The sequence below is a fragment of the Ahaetulla prasina genome, chromosome 7, assembly GCF_028640845.1.
Source record: "Ahaetulla prasina isolate Xishuangbanna chromosome 7, ASM2864084v1, whole genome shotgun sequence".
Classification (NCBI taxonomy): domain Eukaryota; kingdom Metazoa; phylum Chordata; class Lepidosauria; order Squamata; family Colubridae; genus Ahaetulla; species Ahaetulla prasina.
In genome coordinates this window covers 6,542,080-6,561,542 of record NC_080545.1, presented here as the reverse complement: position 1 = coordinate 6,561,542, position 19,463 = coordinate 6,542,080, and the positions used below count along the sequence as shown (strand labels likewise).

At 44.3% G+C, this 19,463-nt stretch overlaps 1 protein-coding gene across 13 annotated transcripts in view; it reads right to left on the bottom strand.

Annotated features, from left to right (window-relative positions):
• MAGI2 (membrane associated guanylate kinase, WW and PDZ domain containing 2) overlaps positions 1 to 19,463 on the bottom strand; it is a 755,967-nt gene that overhangs the window by 38,581 nt on the left and 697,923 nt on the right. For all 13 annotated transcript variants that reach the window (XM_058190302.1, XM_058190300.1, XM_058190301.1 and 10 more), the window contains 4 exons: positions 19,227 to 19,365; positions 16,643 to 16,862; positions 13,179 to 13,322; positions 5,088 to 5,226 (listed from right to left, as the gene is read on the bottom strand). In XM_058190302.1, the coding sequence (XP_058046285.1) occupies positions 5,088 to 5,226; positions 13,179 to 13,322; positions 16,643 to 16,862; positions 19,227 to 19,365 (642 nt within the window). The remainder of the gene's footprint in view (positions 1 to 5,087; positions 5,227 to 13,178; positions 13,323 to 16,642; positions 16,863 to 19,226; positions 19,366 to 19,463) is intronic.

Here is a 19,463-nt window from a genome sequence, read left to right as displayed (position 1 = left end):
AAGTTACAGCGACACCCAACAAATGGATTTATGACTGTTTTTCACACTTATGACCGTTGCCGCATCCCCGTGGTTGCGCGATCAAAATTCAGACGCTTGGCAACGGGCTCATCTTTATGAGCCGTGGTGGCGCAGGGGTTAGCATGCGGTACTGCAGGCTACTTCTGCTGTCTGCCTGCTGCCTGCATTTCGGCAGTTCGATTCTGACCTGCTCAAGGTTGACTCAGCCTTCCATCCTGCTGAGGTCGGTAAAATGAGGACCCAGACTGTTGGGGGCAAGATGCTGACTCTGTAAACCACTTAGAGAGGGGCTGTAAAGCAATATGGAGCAGTATATAAGTCTAAGTGCTATTGTTATCCCTCCCTCCCTCCCTCCCTCCCTCCCTCCCTCCCTCCCTCCCTTCCTTCCTTCCTTCCTTCCTTCCTTCCTTCCTTCCTTCCTTCCTTCCTTCCTTCCCTCCCTCCCTCCTTCTCTCTTATTCCTTTTCTCATTCTCCTTCCTGGTGGTGCAGTGGTTAGAATGCAGTATTGCAGGCTGACTCTACCCAGTGCCAGGAGTTTGATTCTGGCCGGCTCAAGGTTGACTGAGCCTTCCATCCTTCTGAGGTTGGTAAAAGGAGGACCCAGATTGTTGGGGGCAAGAGGCTGACTCTGTAAACTGCTTAGAGAGGGGCTGTAAAGCAATATGGAGCAGTATATAAGTCTAAGTGCTATTGCTATCCCTCTCTCGCTCCTTCCTTCCTTCCTTCCTTCCTTCCTTCCTTCCTTCCTTCCTTCCTTCCTTCCTTCCTTCCTTCCTTCCTTCCTTCCTTCTCTCTTATTCCCTTTCTCATTCTCCTTCCTGGTGGCGCAGTGGTGAGAATGCAGTATTGCAAGCTAACTCTGCTCTGCTTACAGCCAAGAGTTGAATCCTGACCAGCTCAAAATTGACTGAGCCTTCCATCCTTCTGAGGTTGGTAAAATGAGAACCCAGATTGTTGGGGAGCAATATGCTGACTCTGTAAACTGCTTAGAGAGGGCTGTAAAGCTCTGTGAAGTGATATATAAGTCTAAGTGCTATTGCTATCCTTCTTTCCTTCCTTCCTTCCTTCCTTCCTTCCTTCCTTCCTTCCTTCCTTCCTTCCTTCCTTCCTTCCTTCCTTCCTTCTCTCTTATTCCCTTTCTTATTCTCCTTCCTGGTGGCGCAGTGGTGAGAATGCAGTATTGCAGGCAAACTCTGCCTGCTGCCAGGAGTTCAATTCTGACCGGCTCAAGGTTGACTTAGCCTTCCGTCTTTCCGAGGTCGGTAAAATGAGGACCCAGATTGTTGGGGGCAACAGGCTGACTCTGTAAACCGCTTAGAGCGGGCTGTGAAACACCGTGAAGCGGTATAAGAGTCTAACATGCTATTGCTCATATTTATGACGGTTGCAGTGTCCCGGGGTCATGCGATCCCCTTCTGACAAGCACTTAACAACCACGTTGCTAATTTAAAAACCGCAGCGATTTACTTTTCGCAAGAAAAGTCACAAAACGGGGCAAACGTCACTTCAAGACCGTCTCACTTAGCAACAGAAATGTTAGGCGCAGACGTGGTCGTAAGTCAAGGACCGTCTGTATTCAAAATCTGTTTTCTCCTCTTCAGTTCTTTCCGCGGGGTTAATGATCGCAAGAAAGCTATTTGAAAATTTGAAATTTACCCAAGCAACAAGCTTTTTTTTTTTTTTTTTAAATTTCCCTCTGGAAAAAGAAAATATCTGCAGTTATTTCTTGAAACATGACAAAGTAAGACCAACGATTAACGTTTTAGCATGCACAGAATTACACACAGAAGGGCACATACAAGAGAAAACCAACATTATTTCATGCATCACATGAGAAGAAAAAACTGCAGGGATGAATATTTTATTTTTTTCTTTCTGCATTCATGCCTTGAAGATCAACACTCAACATTTCCAGATGGTTCTATCGGGAAAATAGAATAAGCGCCCGATGCAGTTTTCTTTTTCATAAAGAAAAAGTTTTATTTTCATAAAGGTGGCATTCCTATTCCCCTTCCCATTAAAAGTGCGTGAAAGCCGGAGCGATTAAAACCAAATATTAAAAAGAAAAGAAAAAAATCTCTCATGAAATAAAAACCAATAAAAATACCAGGAGAAAGTCTAGCGCGTTCCAAAAACAAGCGTCGAAAGAGAAATAAAATAGACGTCGTGGGAACCTCTGCGGATGAAAACATTCGCAAGATATTTGATTGTAGAAAGGAGTTATGTCAGCAACCAATTAAGTGGCAGGGATTTTCCCCCACCCCCAATAAATTGATAGGCAAATGAGTTCGTGAAAAAGTGGGAGAGGGAGGGATTTATTTATAAAAAGCCATCCTAAGAATTATACAGTAGTGGCCAAAATTGTGGAAACCTTTTGGGAAAATTTTATTTTTGAGGTTTGATGACTACTAACACCACTTTTTTTTCTTTTTTTTTGGAGTTTCAAGATAATCCTATTCCACTGCTGGAATGGCCTGGGAATAGCCCAGATCTTAACCCCATTGAAAATCTATGGAGCTGACCAGTGGTGGGATTCAGCCAGTTCGCACCACTTCGGGAGAACCGGTTGTTAACTTTCTGAGCAGTTTGGCAAACTGGTTGTTGGGAGAAATTATTAGGGCAGAGAATCGGTTGTTAAATTACTTGAATCTCACCACTGGAGCTGACTAAAGAAACTTGTTAATCAGAAGCCATAAAACCCAGTTAACAGAAGCTGTTATAATGTGAATCTTGGTTTTTACATTATAACAGCTGCAGAACTCAAAGACTTGGTTCACTCCATGGGAAGACGTTGTAAGGCTGTAATTCATGCTAAAGGTGACCCAACCAAGTATTAACTGACACGGTAATGATTTTTGTATATCTCATTTTTTTTCTATGGAGATCCTTTTTTGTACATCTCATTTTTATTACTTGTTCCACTTTTCTTCTTTATACCGTAACTGCTATTCTAATAGCAAATCCTTCATAAAAGTTATTGCATGACATGCTTGATTAAATTATCTTTCCATTGATATGTGATTTTATGGTGCTACTCTCAAAAAAAGGGGTGTTATTAGCTAGTTTTAGAAAATACACTTTAGAAAATACCGCAATTTTGGCCACTACCGTAGGATGCCTCTTGGTAGTTAAGGTAACTTCTCCAGAGCTTCATCACTGGTGGCTTTCAAGAAGAGACTGGACTGCTATCTGTCAGAAATGGTGGAGGATTTCCTGCTTGGGTGGGTGGGTGGGGTTGGACTAGATGACCTATAAGGACCCTTCCAATTCATCCGTTAATCCTCTGTAAAGCTGTATTTGATGGCAAATTGTTAGGCAGGAATGTCAAATTGAGAGCCCTTGTAATTGTATTTGTTTTGCCAAACTAAGAAGCATATAATGATGTAAGTAAACATGTATCTCAGGAAGGGTAATACTGCACCAGTTTGATATACTGTATTTTTTTGGACTATAAGATGCACCTAAATTTAGAAGAGGAAAACAACAACAAAAAGTTTTTGGCCTCTGTGCACCCCATTTTTGGCCCTTTTCCAGCTTTTTTGGGGGGCTGTTTGGCATATTTTTAGGCTTTCTTTGGCCCGTTTTTGAGGCTTTTTTCAGCCCATTTCTGGGGCTTTTTTTTCCAGCCCATTTTGAGGATTTTTAAGGCCCATTTTGAGGCTTCTTTTGGACTGTTTTGGGGGCTTTTTTCAGGCCATTTTTGAGGGGTTTTTGGCCTGTTTCTGAGGCTTTTTGGCCCATTTTCAAGGCTTCTTTTGGCCTGTTTTGGGGGCTTTTTTCAGGCCATTTTTGAGGGGGTTTTGGCCTGTTTCTGAGGCTTTTTTGGCCCATTTTCAAGGCTTCTTTTGGACTGTTTTGGGGGCTTTTTTCAGGCCATTTTTGAGGCGTTTTTGGCCTGTTTCTGAGGCTTTTTTGGCCCATTTTCAAGGCTTCTTTTGGACTGTTTTGGGGGCTTTTTTCAGGCCATTTTTGAGGCTTTTTTGGCCTGTTTCTGAGGCTTTTTTGGCCCATTTTCAAGGCTTTTTTTGGCCTGTTTTGGGGGCTTTTTTAAAGCTCGTTTTTTTCAGCTTTGGGCCGAAAAAAGCCTCAAAAACAAGCTGAAAAAGCCTCAAAAATCAGCTAAAAAAACTTCTGAAAACAGGCCAAAAAAAGGCCTGAAAAAGGCCTGAAAAAGGGCCTGAAAATAGGGCGTGCAGAGGCAAAAAAACAGCCAGCAGGTGGGCAGGGCTTCAGCAATATTAAGTCTGTAAGACGCACAGACATTTTCACCTGTTTTGGGAGACAAAAAGTTCGTGTTATAGTCCAAAAAATACGGTAATAGTATATGTAATCCTCAAATTACAACCATATTTTTAGTGACCGTTTGAAGTCACAACAGCATTGAAAAAATAACTTATGACCGTTTTTCACACTTATGACCATTGTGGCATCCCCGTGGGTCATGTGATCAAAATTCGGACACTTCTCAACTGGTTCATATTTACGACGGTTGCAGTGTTCTATGGGGTCCTGTGATCCCCTTCTGAGACCTTCTGACAAGCAAAATCAATGGGGAAGCCAGACTCACTTAAAAACCGTGTGATTAACAATTGCAGCGATTCACTTAACAACCGTGGCCAGAAAGGGCATAAAACGGGCCAAAATTCACTTAACAACGGTCTCAGCAATAGAAATTTTGGACGTACGTTGAGGATTACCTGTAGCGATGTTTACTATAGGGAGTAGGGTAGGAAGGAGTTGGGTCCAGATGTCAGGGGGGTTACAAATTTATCTGCCACATCCATATAATTTTTCCCCCAGGGGATGAAATAATGTTCTAGAAAGAACATTCTAGAACATTCTATGTCTTTCTGGAATGTTCCTTCGGGACAGAGACAAAGAGGAAACTCCACTACACAAACAAACATCTCCTCCCCCCCTTTTTTTGCAGCGTTACTTCTATGTTACACCAAACACAATACAGGTAGTTTGAAAGGTAAGGGCCACTAAATCGACAACCACCAACACCACCACCACGACGACGACAACAACGATGATAATATTACAAAAAAATTGGAAACCCACCATATTCTGGGACCTGTCCGGTTCCACGTTTTAGTAACAACCGTACTCTTCGGCCACCGGATTTGATGAGTTCTATTGCTCTGGTGTGCGTCATCTCCCGCGTGGTGTCCCCGTTGATTTCAATAATTTGATCTCCCACCTGCCAGGTTGGAAAAATAAGGGGACCAAGTTAGTCCTTGTAGGCACAGCGTTTCACACGGGAGCATCACAACGATCAACACCGGAGGTTTTTAAGAGGATGTTGGATAACCCTTTGTCTGAAGTGGTGTAGGGTTTCTTGGCTGAGCAGGGGGTTGGACTAGAAGACCTCCAAGGTCCCTTCCAACTCTGTGATTCTATTCTATTCTATTCTATTCTGTTCTGTTCTACCCTACCTTACCCTACCCTACCCTACCCTACCCTATTCTACTCTGTCCCATCCTTCCCATATTCTATTCTATTCTATTCTATTCTATTCTATTCTATTCTATTCTATTCTATTCTATTCTATTCTATTCTATTCTATTCTATTCTATTCTATTCTATTCTAATTCATACACTTCTAAATTCAATAAATTTCAATTTATTGGATTTTCGACCTCCTGTTTAACGAAGGAAAGATCTACAGTCAGATCTCAGGAATGTCTACCTGCTCCTCCCGGTCTTTCTTATAATGACTACAGGCAGTCCTTGACTTACAGCAGTTCGCTCAGTGACTGTTCAAAATTACAACAGCACTGAAAAAAGCGACTTAGGACCGTTTTTCACATTTGCAACCTTTCCAGCATCCCCACGATCATGTGATCAAAATTCAGATGCTTGGAAACTGGCTCCTATTTATTACCGCCGCTATGTCTCAAGGTCACATGGCCCCCTTTCGCGACCTTCTAACAAGCAAAGTCGATGAGGAAGCCGGATTCACTGAACAGCCGGGTTTCTAACTTATTGACTGCAGTGGTTCACTTAAGGCAAGAAAGGTTGTAAAATGGAGCAAAATTCACTTAACAAATGTCCCACAGGAATTTTGGGCTCAACTGATGTTGTAACTCGAGGACTACCTGTATTTGAAGTTTCACATCAAATGTGAAATTCCCAGGAGCTCAAAGGAGCTCCCTTCACTTTCTTTCTTTCTTTCTTTCTTTCTTTCTTTCTTTCTTTCTTTCTTTCTTTCTTTCTTTCTTTCTTTCTTCCTTCCTTCCTTCCTTCCTTCCTTCCTTCCTTCCTTCCTTCCTCCTTCCCTCCCTCCCTCCCTCTCTTTCCTTTCTTTCTTTCTTTCTCTCTCCTCCCTCCCTCTCCTTCCTTCCTCCTCCCTCTCTCCTCCCTCCTTTCCTTTCCTTTCCTTTCCTTTCCTTTCCTTTCCTTTCCTTTCTTTCCTTTCCTTTCCTTTCCTTTCCTTTCCTTCCTTTCTTCCTTCCTTCCTTTCTTATCTTTCTTTCTTCCTCCCTCCCTCTGTCCCTCCCTCCCTCTCTCTCTCTCTTTCCTTTCCTTTCCTTCCTTCCTTCTTTCCTCCCTCCCTCCTTCTCCCTCCCTCCCTTCTTTCCTTCCTTCTTCGTTCTCCTTCTTTCTTTCTTTTTCCTTCCTTCCTTCCTTCCTTCCTTCCTTCCTTCCTTCCTTCCTTCCTTCCTTCCTTCCTTCCTTCCTTCCTTCCCTTCCTTTATCTTTCTTATCTTCCTTCCTTCCTCCCTCTTCCTTCCTCCCTCCCTCCCTCTGTCCCTCCCTCCCTTTCTTTCCTGCCTTTATTATTTTTTACAAACTGCTCTGGCTCACATGATAGGAAGAACGGCAGCCACAGACGGAAACACCTGCCAAGATTTTGAATTGCTGTCCAACAACTGCCTTTCTCATGATGACGGGGAATTAATGATAGAAAATTTAAAACCAATAAAATTTAAGCCAGCCCTGCGCGAATAAATAAATGTGTTTTCAATTCGCGGCGGAAGGTCCGAAGGTCAGGTATTTGGCGTAAACCCGGGGGAAGTTCGTTCCAGAGGGTGGGAGCCCCCACAGAGAAGGATCTTCCCCTGGGGGCCGCCAGCCGACATTGCTTGGCGGACGGCACCCTGAGAAGTCCCTCTTTGTGTGAGCGTACGGGTCGGTGGGAGGCATGAGGTAACAGCAGGCGGTCCCATAAGTACCCAGGCCCATTGACTTCGCTCGTCAGGAGGTCACAAAACGGGATCACGTGACTTCAGGACACTGCAACGGTCATAAATGTGAGTTTATGGGTATGAGTAAACGGGAAGCGATGACGTTTGGGTGGGTGGGCGGAGCCTCCCGCCACGGCCACTACCGGTTCACCCGAACTGGACATAGCCGGCTGAATACCGCCATTGATGTACGTTTGTTTCTGCCACGTTTTCATCTTCCCTAAATAATAATAAATAAAAACTCTGCCCTTCCAATAAGCCTGAAAGGACAAAAACGGAGCGGTGATTTTCGCATCCCGGTAAATATTTTCCATCGGATGTTTATTCCTGGTTCACTTCTGATGCTTTGAAAACCATTATACTAGCTTCGTTTAAACCAAGGATGTCGCATGTCATTCCTGAATGACCAAAGTTCAGCCAATCAACAAAATTCATTCCAGGTGGAATGAATTCCACTATTTTCCCTGCCAGGTCGGAACAAAACGTAACAACATGCGTGGGCTTTCAGTCTGTGTTAAGTGGCATCTTTTAATGATCAAAACAGCTTCTGATTGTGCACCAGGGGGTACCGTTGTCTGCCAACTTAATGCATTTTCATAATTAAAGCTCCTGGAAGACAATAATTGCTTGGCAAAAAAATAAATAAATTGACATCATCTTTCTAAATGTGAATTGTCATTTCTAGACAAACTGTTTGAGTATCTTTTCCTTCCCTATCCTTCCTGCTGATGGAAAGAAACAGCAAGCGAACTTGCGGCGTTCGGGAAAGTCTGCTCAAATCCAGACCACAGGTGGGTTTCACATAATTTTACCAACGGTTCGCCGTGCACCGAAAATGTGAGTGCGTGCAGCCTTCTGCACATGCGCTTTGCTTCCAAGTATGTGCACAGCTTAGAAAATGTGGCTAAATAGCATAGTGCTGGGGTGGGTGGGCAGGGGCAGGCCCACCCACAGGTCACCACTACTGGTTCACCCGAACTGGTCTGAACTGGCTAAATACCACCACTGATCCAGGCTAGACATAACAAAAACTAGACATAAGTTACCTCCTCAAGGTTAACTTAGCATGGTTTTATGACCCACCTCAAACACTAAATCCCTGAATGTTTTGCTACCTTGCCATGATGAGATGGAAAATGCATTAATGTTACTGTCTTGGATAAGAAGACAGTGCAGGGAGTGGTGAGGACAGCAGAAAAGATTATTGGTAGTTCACTTCCTCCTATCCAGTTTGGCTTCAGCCCGGTCTACCCAGTGTGAAGAGGAAACATGCCAGCAGTTTGGGGAGTGGCGTCAAGCTGGCCACACCCACCCAGTTGGCCACGCCCAGTGAGTGATATCAAGCTGGCCGCACCCACCCAGTTGGCCACGCCTGCCTGGCCTCCTGAAGCCAACCACAGCCCTGATGTGGCCCTCAATGAAATTGAGTTTGACACCCGTACCCTACACCACTTCAGATAAAATAGTTGTCCAGTCTCTTTTTGAAAGCCTCCAGTGATGGAGCATCCCGACCCCAGGAGCTTAAACTGTCCTCTCATTCTGTATAGTCTAGAGCAGGGATTTCCAACCTGGGCAACTTTAAGCCTGGTGGACTTCAACTCCCAGAATTCTCCAGCCAGCTGGCTGGGGAATTCTGGGTGTTGAAGTCCTCCAGGCTTAAAGTTGCCCAGGTTGGAGACCCCTGGTCTAGAGAAATGGTTGACTTCCTTTTTAATAAATCTGGGTGACGCTGTCATCCGATTGGTCCTGAATCATTGAATGCTCTGGAAATAGTAAAGCAGCGATATATTTTAGCTGGCCCATCTAAATTATGTAAAAGGATAAAACAATATGTATTTTGATCTACACTCTTCTGTTGACAGAAGATTTACCTCACGATTCTTGATGGCTCTTTATTTTACGCGTCGTAATTTTCTTCCAAGATATATTCCAGAAATGTTTGCGTAACGTACCAGCTAAGCTATGCTAATTCATCCCACAGAGGGGGAAAAAAAATGTATATACTCTTATAGATAATTCAGACTTAACCACATAAATTTAACATTATCATTTTTTTTTTTTTAGAAAAAAGTTGAATCCGATCTGATTAAAGCTGAGATGAATAGCCCGACTTTTCTTTTTTGGAGGTTATTTTCCACGAATTATGAACGTACTTGCAGCTAGATGAGCTGACTTTCATGTTTTAAAGAATAAAATTAATCATAAGTGTAAAAAAAAAAAAAGGAAAAAAAGTCCTTTCCTTCCTGTTTAGGTTTCTTTAACTATGAGAACTGAACTGTTTTTGAAAACAGGCCATATGATAGATTCCCCCATTTGTTTCTTATGAAGATAAAATAAAATAGGCAGCGAAAATCAATTCAAGTACCCTCAAGAAAATGGGTTTTACTTTATCTATTACTAGCTGATAACCCGGCATTGCCCAGGTATTTATTTATTTATCCCAATCCTGTATTAGACAGGAAGAGCAACTTCACCACGAGCTCTGATTTCGGCGAGAATTAAATTAGTTAAAAATGTTTTCTCGGTGCCCCCAGAAGCATCAGGTAAAATGATACCACCTTGTTGTTTTGCTAGCTGATCCATGGGCCTCAAGAATAATCAAAGCCTTGTTGAAAATGTCCGAACCAAACATAATTTCTAATGTTGGATTTTCCCCGGGGGTGAAATCCAATTTTTTTTACTAACGGTTCTGTGGGCGTGGCATGGTGGACATGGCATGGCTTGGTGGGCGTGGCAGGGGAAGGATACTGCAAAATCTCTATTCCATCCCCACTCCAGGGGAAGGATATTGCAAAATCTCCATTCCATCCCCACTCCAGGGGAAGGATATTGCAAAATCTCCATTCCCTCCCCACTCTAGGGGAAGGATATTGCAAAATCTCCATTCCCTCCCCGCTTCAGGGGAAGGATACTGTGGGAAGGAAACTGCAAAATCTCCATTCCCTCCCCACTCCAGGGGAAAGGATATTGCAAAATTCTCCATTCCCTCCCCACTCCAGGGGAAGGATACTGCAAAATCTCCATTCCCTCCCCGCTCCAGGGGAAGGATACTGTGGGAAGGAAACTGCAAAAACTCCATTCCCTCCCCATTCCTGGGGGAAGGATATTGCAAAATCTCCATTCCTTCCCAATTCCTGGGGGAAGGATATTGCAAAATCTCCATTCCCTCCCCGCTCCAGGGGAAGGATACTGTGGGAAGGATATTGCAAAATCTCCATTCCCTCCCCACTTCTGGGGGAAGGATATTGCAAAATCTCCATTCCCTCCCCACTTCTGGGGGAAGGATATTGCAAAATCTCCATTCCCTCCCCATTTCTGGGGGAAGGATATTGCAAAATCTCCATTCCCTCCCCACTTCTGGAGGAAGGATACTGCAAAATCTCAATTCCCACCCTACTCCTGAGGGAAGGATACTGCAAAATCTCCATTCCCTCCTGGGGGAAAGATATTGCAAATTCTCCACTCCCACCCTACTCTGGGGCCAGCCAGAGGTGGTATTTGCTGGTTCTCCAAACTACTCAAAATTTCCACTACTGGTTCTGCAGAACTTTTCAGAACCCGCTGGATTTCACCCTCCTTTTCCCCCTTAGCAGAGCCCCCCCATCTTGTGGAGTACAGTGAAGCTGTTACCAGTCCAAACCGGCTGAATGCCACCTCTGGTATTCAGCTGGTATTCAACGAAGAAACTGATCAGAATAACTGAAAAAGGAATGTACTTAAAACTTTCGGCTCCTCTGAGAGTTTCACGTGGACTCTAATCATTAGCATTGAAAACCGCCACATCAGCTGTTCTGTTTAACCGGAGGAATTCAAATTAAAACTCCTCTCACCTCTTACCTGAACACGCCCAGTGAACAAGAAAAATGCCATCCCTCTGGAAGGTTGGTTCCCGTGTCTGAATTGCTTCTATTTTAGGATGGGTTCCCCTCCCACCTAATATTTAATCAGAATCTGTCTCCCTCTAATTTAAATAAATTGCTCCATGTTCTGGACTCCAGGGCAATACAAAACAACTTTCAATTGTCTTTGGGAGGACAGCTATTTCGATATTTTAACACCGCCTCACATCCCTCCATAATTTAAAATCTCTCCAATCACTCCTTGGGACATCTTGTTTCTAATTTTGGGATCCCCCCTCAATGCCTTTCTCGGAATCTGCTCCAGAAGGTTCCTAATTATAGAGTTGCCTTTCCATCTTTAAACGTGTACTTACAATAATAGCGAGTGCAACTAAAGAGGGGGGGGGGAAATTGCATCTCAGCAGGAATAAAATCCTACAAAGACCAGCATGGGATAGTTTGATTCCTCGGAAGATACTTGGACGTGCAAATAAATCTGCAGTGATGATCAGACAGATTGGCTTAGCTGTGGTTCGTGTGTTCCTTACGTGACGGCTATTGTTTTGCGCAATGACTGAGGCTCAGGTTTTTTAATCTGGCGATTTAACTTATTTTTATTCATTTGCACATCGGCTTGGCTACAAGAGCATTGCTTTCTCTTTGAAATGAAAATGTTTTGTCTGCGCCCCCCTCCCCCCAAGAAAAGAAGGGTGGGGGAACAAGGGAAAACACAGATGGTTAATATGGATGATCTTCTGAAGTCTACCGATGCTATAAGACAGTATTGGCAAAGCTTTTTGGCACCAAGTGCCAAAACGGGAGCAAGTTCAGGTGCATGGAGGAGCACCAAAATCGGAAGAGCAGTTCCCTGGCACACATGTGCATGCTGGGAAGCTGAGCGTCCGGTTTCTGGTGCTCATGTATGCATGAAGACCAGCTGCCGAGCTGGAAACCAGAAGCTCAGCTCCCTGGCGCACACACATGGGAGCACCAAAACTGGAAGAGCAGTTCCCTGGCGCACATGTGCATGCCGGGAAGCTGAGCTTCTGGTTTCTGGTGCTCATGCATGCATGAAGACCAGCTGCCAAGCCGGAAACCAGAAGCTCAGCTTCCCGGCGTGCACACGCGGAGCAACAAAACCAGAAGAGCAGTTACCTGGTGCGCATGTGCATGCTGGGAAGCTGAGTTTCCGGTTTCTGGTGCTCATGCATGCACGAAGACCAGCTGCCGAGCTGGAAACCAGAAGCTCAGCTCCCTGGCGCGCACACATGGGAGCACCAAAACCGGAAGAGCAGTTCCCTGGCGCACATGTGCATGCTGGGAAGCTGAGCTTCCGGTTTCTGGTGCTCATGCATGCACGAAGACCAGCTGCCAAGCCGGAAACCAGAAGCTCAGCTCCCCGGCGTGCACACGCGGGAGCTGCAGACAGTCTCCCTCTTTGTGGTCTTTTTGTGTGGGTCAGAGGGGGGCAGAAATTCCAAATTGGGGTCTGCTTCAGCCTCCTGGTGTGGGTTTTGGGCAAAGGCTGGAGGGAAGTGGCGAAGAGTCGGAAGGCCTTGTTCCAGTGGGACTGTATCATGGCCTGGAACTGGCTGACCATCTCAGCTGGCTGAGCCTCCAGGCGCCAGTACCTGGCCTTGCACTCCTGCAAGTCTTCCCTCTGCTTGGAAAGCCTATGCTCGTAGTCCTCAGTGAGGTGCTTCTGCGGAGCCTCTTTCTCGGCCAAATCCAATTTGAACTGAGCTCTTTTGCCAACTCTTTCTCATGGTGGCTGCTTAGCTCCAACAACTGCTTCCTGTTGGGGCCCTAAGGAGCCTGGGTGGGCAGGCGAGGAGGGGCTGGGAGGGGAGGGGTGAGTAGAGGCACCCCTTGATGTGAGTGACATTGAGTTGGCCCCACCCACCCAGTCACATGGCCATCTAGCCACGCCCACCCAGCCAGTCATTAGGCAGATCATATTAGTGGTCCGTGGGATTTAAAATTATGAATTTAGTGGTCCCCGAGGTCCGAAAGATTGGGGACCCCTGCTCTATTCTGTGCCTATTTAGTGAGAGATAAGCTTAATTTTGCTCAATGCCACTGGGTTTTGATGATCTGTGAGCATTTACCTCCTCAAGTTCTCTTACCCTCATTCGTCCGTTCCTTATTGCTGGCCCGTCTTCCGCCAATCTCAAGACGTAGAGGTCCATTTTATATTCTCTCCCGCCACGAATGCTGAATCCAAACCCTTTGGCTCCCTTTTCCAAGTCCACAGTAAAATAATCAAAATCCTAGACAAACCAAGGGAGAGAAGAAAAATTAACCATTTTAAGAAATGGTAGCATTTTCTTTTGTGTGTGTGTGTGTTTTGACCAAGGTCAATACTTTCAGCGTATGCCATGTCAACGAAGAAATACGGACACAGATTAATTGACCTCTTTATATCACAATCTAAGGAGCGTGATGGCTCAGGGGCTAAGATGTTGAGCTTGTCGATCGAAAGGTCGGCAATTCAGCGGTTCAAATCCCTAGTGCCACGTAACGGGGTGAGCTCCTGTTACTTGTCCCAGCTTCTGCCAACCTAACAGTTCGAAAGTCCGTAAAAAATGCAAGTAGAAAAAACAGGGACTAGCGTTCTGTGTGCCTTTGGCGTTTAGTCATGCCGGCCACATGACCACGGAGACGTCCTCGGACAGTGCTGGCTCTTCGGCTTTGAAACGGAGCTGAGCACTGCCCCCTAGGGTCGGGAATGACTAGCACATATGTGTGAGGGGAACCTTTAATATATCGCAATGCTTAATTGAAATATTCACCAGGTGTTTTTTTTTTAAATGATCGTATGGATCTCATTAAGATAATTACCATCCTTTTGGTATTGTGGATATGTAGCTTATATAAGATAAAATATTTATGATTTGATTGAATGGCATGGTGGCCTAATGATGAAGACGCTCGCCTCCCACTCGGAAGGTTGAGAGTTCAATCCTAGGTAGCGGCAGATGTTTCTCTCCTAGGGCTCAAAGAGAAAATCCCTGCTGTGACCTCCACTGAGGCGTCAGGAAGGGCATCCAGCCAGTAAATGCTCAGCTCCATCCAGTCGTCTCAAATCTACCCCGAATTAAGGGATTACAGGATCGTAAAAAGGGAGTCACTTATACACATATTATACACATTTTGGCTGACGCGCTATGCTTATCGAATCTCTTGTGTTGCGTATTCATGTCGGAATCTGGCCATCCATGCAATTTATGTGCGGAGAATGTCTGTTTGAACAGTTCAAACAGCAACGCAAATAGACACATAAGGTATGAGCTGCTGAACCAACAGTCCTTTTTTTTGTTTTTTGGCTAGAGCTCCTTTGTGGGTTTTTAAAATGATTTCCTAATTACCGGAAGAATTGATCTGTAAAAGGAGGGGGGGGGGGGAAAAAGTGGCAATATTTACCCAGCCCTTCCATAGAGTTTACATTTAGCCAATCTGCTGGTGGAGCTGCTTAGCTTATCCATGCGTAAAAGTGACTCTCTTGTTCTCGCGCTTAGACAAATGATATGGCTTCCATCCAGAGAACAAGAGCAGACATAACTCTAGCGGGATTTGACCCGATCAGCTATTCCTTAGCTGATCTTGGAAGGTGTGTTTGTAAATACACGAGGGTTTCTGTAGCTTGCTTTCACAGGCAGCAACACGAAGAAAGTGAAAGAAAACAATATTGCAGGCTCACTCGCTGCCCACAGCCAGGAGTTCGATCCTGACCGGCTCAAAGTTGACTAAGCCTTCCATTCTTCTGAAGTCGGTAAAATGAGGACCCAGATTGTTGGGGGAAAGAGGCTGACTCTGTAAACCGCTTAGAGAGGGCTGTAAACAGCACTATGAAGTGGTATATAAGTGCTATTGCTGTTGCTCTATCAACTATCTATCTCTCCATCTCTGTGTGTCTGTCTGTCTCATCTCTCTCTCGTCTGTCTGTCTGTCTACCTCCCTCCCTCCCTCCCTATCATCTATCATTTATGTATCATCTATCTCTCATTTCTTTCTCTCTCAATATATATATCTACCTATCAATCATTTATCTTCTTTAATCTATCATCTATCATTATCTATCTGTCTATCTATCTTTCTATCTCTTTATCTACCTACCTACTTACCTACCTACCTATCAACTATCATCTATCTATCATGTATCATATCTCTCTCTCATCTCTTTCTCTCTCTATCTCTATAGCTACCTATCAGTCATCTATCATCTTTAATCTATCATCTATCATTATCTGCCTGTCTGTCTGTCTGTCTGTCTGTCTGTCTGTCTGTCTGTCTACCTACCTACCTACCTACCTACCTATCATCTATCATCTCTCTTTGTCATCTCTTTCTCCCTCTATCTCTCTATCTATCAATCAATCATCAATCATCTTTAATCTATCTATCTATCTATCTATCTATCTATCTATCTATCTATCTATCTATCTATCTATCTACTTACCTACCTACCTACCTACCTATCATTTATCATCTCTCTTTGTCACCTCTTTCTCCCTCTATCTCTCTATCGATCATCTATCATCTTTAATCTATCTATCTATCTATCTATCTATCTATCTATCTATCTATCTATCTATCTATCTATCTACCTACCTACCTACCTACCTACCTACCTACCTACCTATCATCTATCATCTCTCTTTGTCATCTCTTTCTCCTTCTATCTCTCTATCGATCATCTATCATCTTTAATCTATCATCTATCTATCTACCTACCTACCTACCTACCTATCATCTATCATCTCTCTTTGTCATCTCTTTCTCCCTCTATCTCTCTATCGATTATCTATCATCTTTAATCTATCCTATCTACCTACCTACCTACCTACCTACCTACCTACCTACCTACCTACCTGCCTACCTACCTACCTATCATCTATCATCTCTCTTTGTCATCTCTTTCTCCTTCTATCTCTCTATCAATCATCGATCATCTTTAATCAATCTATCTATCTATCTATCTATCTATCTATCTATCTATCTATCTATCTATCTATCTATCTATCTATCAATCTATCTATCGTTAATGTCAGGCACAGGAAACACAAATAGACACACACACATAGACACACACAGAGTTTAGATTCTCAACCCTTGGAAAGACCCTGGACACGTTCTCATTGACTACGAACCATGCAATGCAGAAAGAGATGCTTATTTGCTCCCTTATTTAAAAAAAAAACACCACTAACTAAATAAATAAATATTGGACCACCAAGAGAAACCGCTTTCCTTTTTGCAGGGAACAAAATCTGCCTTTCACTAGCAAACTAACCCTCTTTATTTCAAAGGCCATTATGAAGAGGAGACGGACTATCTAGACAAGACGGGGAGTTAACCGCAGGAGTGACAGTTTATTATGAACATATCCTACACATATTTCTTTCGCATTTTATTTGCATTTTTTGGGGGGATCCATTTTTTTATATTCAAGACGGTCAGTTGGCTTAATCCATAAAGTCCTTTAGCTAGCAGTTAGTTAATTAATTTAAGCCAACCGAAACATCAAGCGATTGGGGCGCAGAACGGAAAAAGCAATATAAAATCACCCGTACCGACAATGGGGGAATACCTGAGGTGGCCTGTAATCCGATAAGGGGAACTGCCTGGTGTCAGGAGAATGTTGCCGGTAATCTATCAAAGGCGGCTGCCGGTAATCCAAAGGGGGGGATTGCTGGTAATCTAATACAGGAGGCTGCCGGTAATCTAGCGGAGGCTGCCGGTAATCTGTAAACGGAGGTTGCCGAATGTCGGGTTTGACATCCTGCCTTGCTTTTACTTCCGACCTGTAACTAAACAAGAAAACAACAACAACAACAACGGCATTAGAACTGAACGTTCTGTTGTTAGCAAAATGATGAACCTGTAAAAAAATCAACGGCAACGAAATCCAGTAGATTGCTGGATTGTAAAACGGAGTCCCATAATCTTGGTCAAGTAACTACGTAGTTTCATAGTTTACTTTATTGTCATTGCACCTCTTACCACGAAATTAAATGCCATCTTCAGTTTACATCATACATAAGAAAACTATAAAAATAAAACAGAAACATGCATCCTTCACATTCTACACCAGGGGTAGTCAATCTTTTTATACCTTCTGCCCACTTTTGTATCTCTGTTAGTAGTAAAATTTTCTAACTGCCCACCGGTTCCACAGTAATGCGCTGTGTATCATTGTCTGCGCATGCCTCTCACACATTGTGGATTGGATTTTGGGGGAGGGCACCAGCTACCCGCTCTGCTTTTCTGTTACAGCTGGGTGGTGTGGGGGGAGATGTGCGAGCTATTCTGGGACGAGGCTCTTTTGTTTGCAGTCGCACTATAGCGCCATTTAGTTTCACTTACATAACGTGAACTAAACTTATGCGCAGGCGATACAAATAGTATATTTTCAGAAATTTAAATTGTCACGGGGAATTTTATGAAAACCTAATGAAAATGTTTTTAAATAATGCTATGAAATTTTTTTAAAAAGTCAATTAAATTAAAAAAAAAGGAAAGTGCTTCAGTATTGGACAAAACCCCTACCGCCCACCATGAAAGCTGGAACGCCCACTAGTGGGCGGTAGGGACCAGGTTGACTACCAGTGTTCTATACAATTGAATTGAAAGCCCCTGATACTGCATTAATATTGCACTATGCAGTAGACTTCAATATAGTTACTGCTCTGGGATAGAAGCTGTTTTTCAGCCTATTTGTCCTTGTTTTTATTATCCTGTACCGGCTGCCAAATGGTAATGGTTCCAAAAAAAAAAAAAAAAAAAAAAGGGGTGCCCAGGATGAGATGGATCTTTAAGAATGTTTTGAACTTTCTTAAGGCAGCGGGAGCTATAAAGCTCTTTCAAAGAGGGGAGAGGGCAACCAATGATCCTCTGGTCAATGACATTGACCCTCTGGAGTGCTGTCCCATTTGCCACTGTGCAATTGGCAAACCGTTCACAGGTGCAGCGGTAGAAGGTCACCAGCAGTGTTTCATTCAGTTGTTGTTTCCTGAGAAGTCTCGGGTAGTATAATGATGTAACATCTCATTTTTAATTTGGAGGGCCTCGGTTGAAAATGAGAAGAGGCTTCCTAAGGCCGTGGTGTTTGAGATGTCTGCAGAATGACCAGATAGGGTTCTGATGTGCACCATAACATGGGTGCTGCAAGAACAGAAATTGTTCTGTCCCCCCTCGCCTCCATCCGAGCGATGGCTTAATTAGCCGGCACTATCAGCTCTGGCAGCAAACTAGCGAGCGTCTGCCAAGTGACTCTGTTATCTCCCTTGAGGCCGATGAGTCACCCAGGAACAAACAGTACTTCAGCTCTTAGTTAAGCGGTTGATTTTGCCTGCTACGAAGAGGCATAGCAGCCCTCGCTGGTTTTATATTCTGTGGGGTGTGGCTCCATGACTCAGCACTTCCTAGGCCTGCCCCACCCCTGCTTCTGTTGTTCCCGCCTCTCCTGCCTATGAAACCTAGGGTCCAGCCGGGCCTGATTGCCATCAGCCGGGTCTGGAAGCGTGACCGGGAGGGGAGGAAAGAGTCAGGGGACGGAGGCCTCGTTATCTCCTCCACCTGGCCTGCCTCTGGCTCCTGGAGCTGAGCCAGGGAAGCCGGTGCTCCGAGGTAAGTCCTGATGGCCCTTCCCCCTCACTTTCCAAGTCACTTTCTGGCAGGGGGCACAAACACAACAGAAATAGAGAGGCACTACAATACTTAAAAACAGTGTCAGATTGAAGATGCAGAGAAAATAAAACAAGGCTATGGGCCAAGTGGGAATTCAGAAGACTTCCAAATTCTTGCATATAAGCTGCGCCATAAATTAGTTGACTAGTGTCAAGTACAAAGAATCAGGACTACCCATTAGGTTGTAGCGCAGAAGATTAATTCAAGTCTGTAAAAATGTAGTCAGCTAAAGTTCAATACCCTAACTTGGCACCAGATAAGGGTCAATGGAGTTCAAGAAGGAGTTGGTTTTCGACTGTTGTGGGAATGAGACGATTCTAAACTGATGACTCGTTTATGTCCACCTACCCTTCTCCTATTCTATGAATTGAAATCTTTCTTCACACTAACAAAAGTGTTAAGTGAAGCTGAGCTGTTTGGCTTTAAGCCCAATGAGCTCTTCCCACCTTCCCCGTGGAACCGAGAGCCCCAGGTTTTTGCCTTACCTGTTTTCATGTCCTTGAGTCTGTAGAGGTTGTGGAGGGGCTGGTTGTGCTACAGGGCTCTGCTGAGTCCCAGGGCTGTGTTGCTGGGCCATGGGACTCTGTTTTTCTGAGCTGGGTGCGGAAGCTGGGCTGTTCACCTCTGCATGGTGGAACAAGAGACATTAGAGACTGGTCATCCCAGATGGCATTCAGTGAAGGAAAAAAAGGAAAGCAACCAGTTCAATCCAATCCAATCCA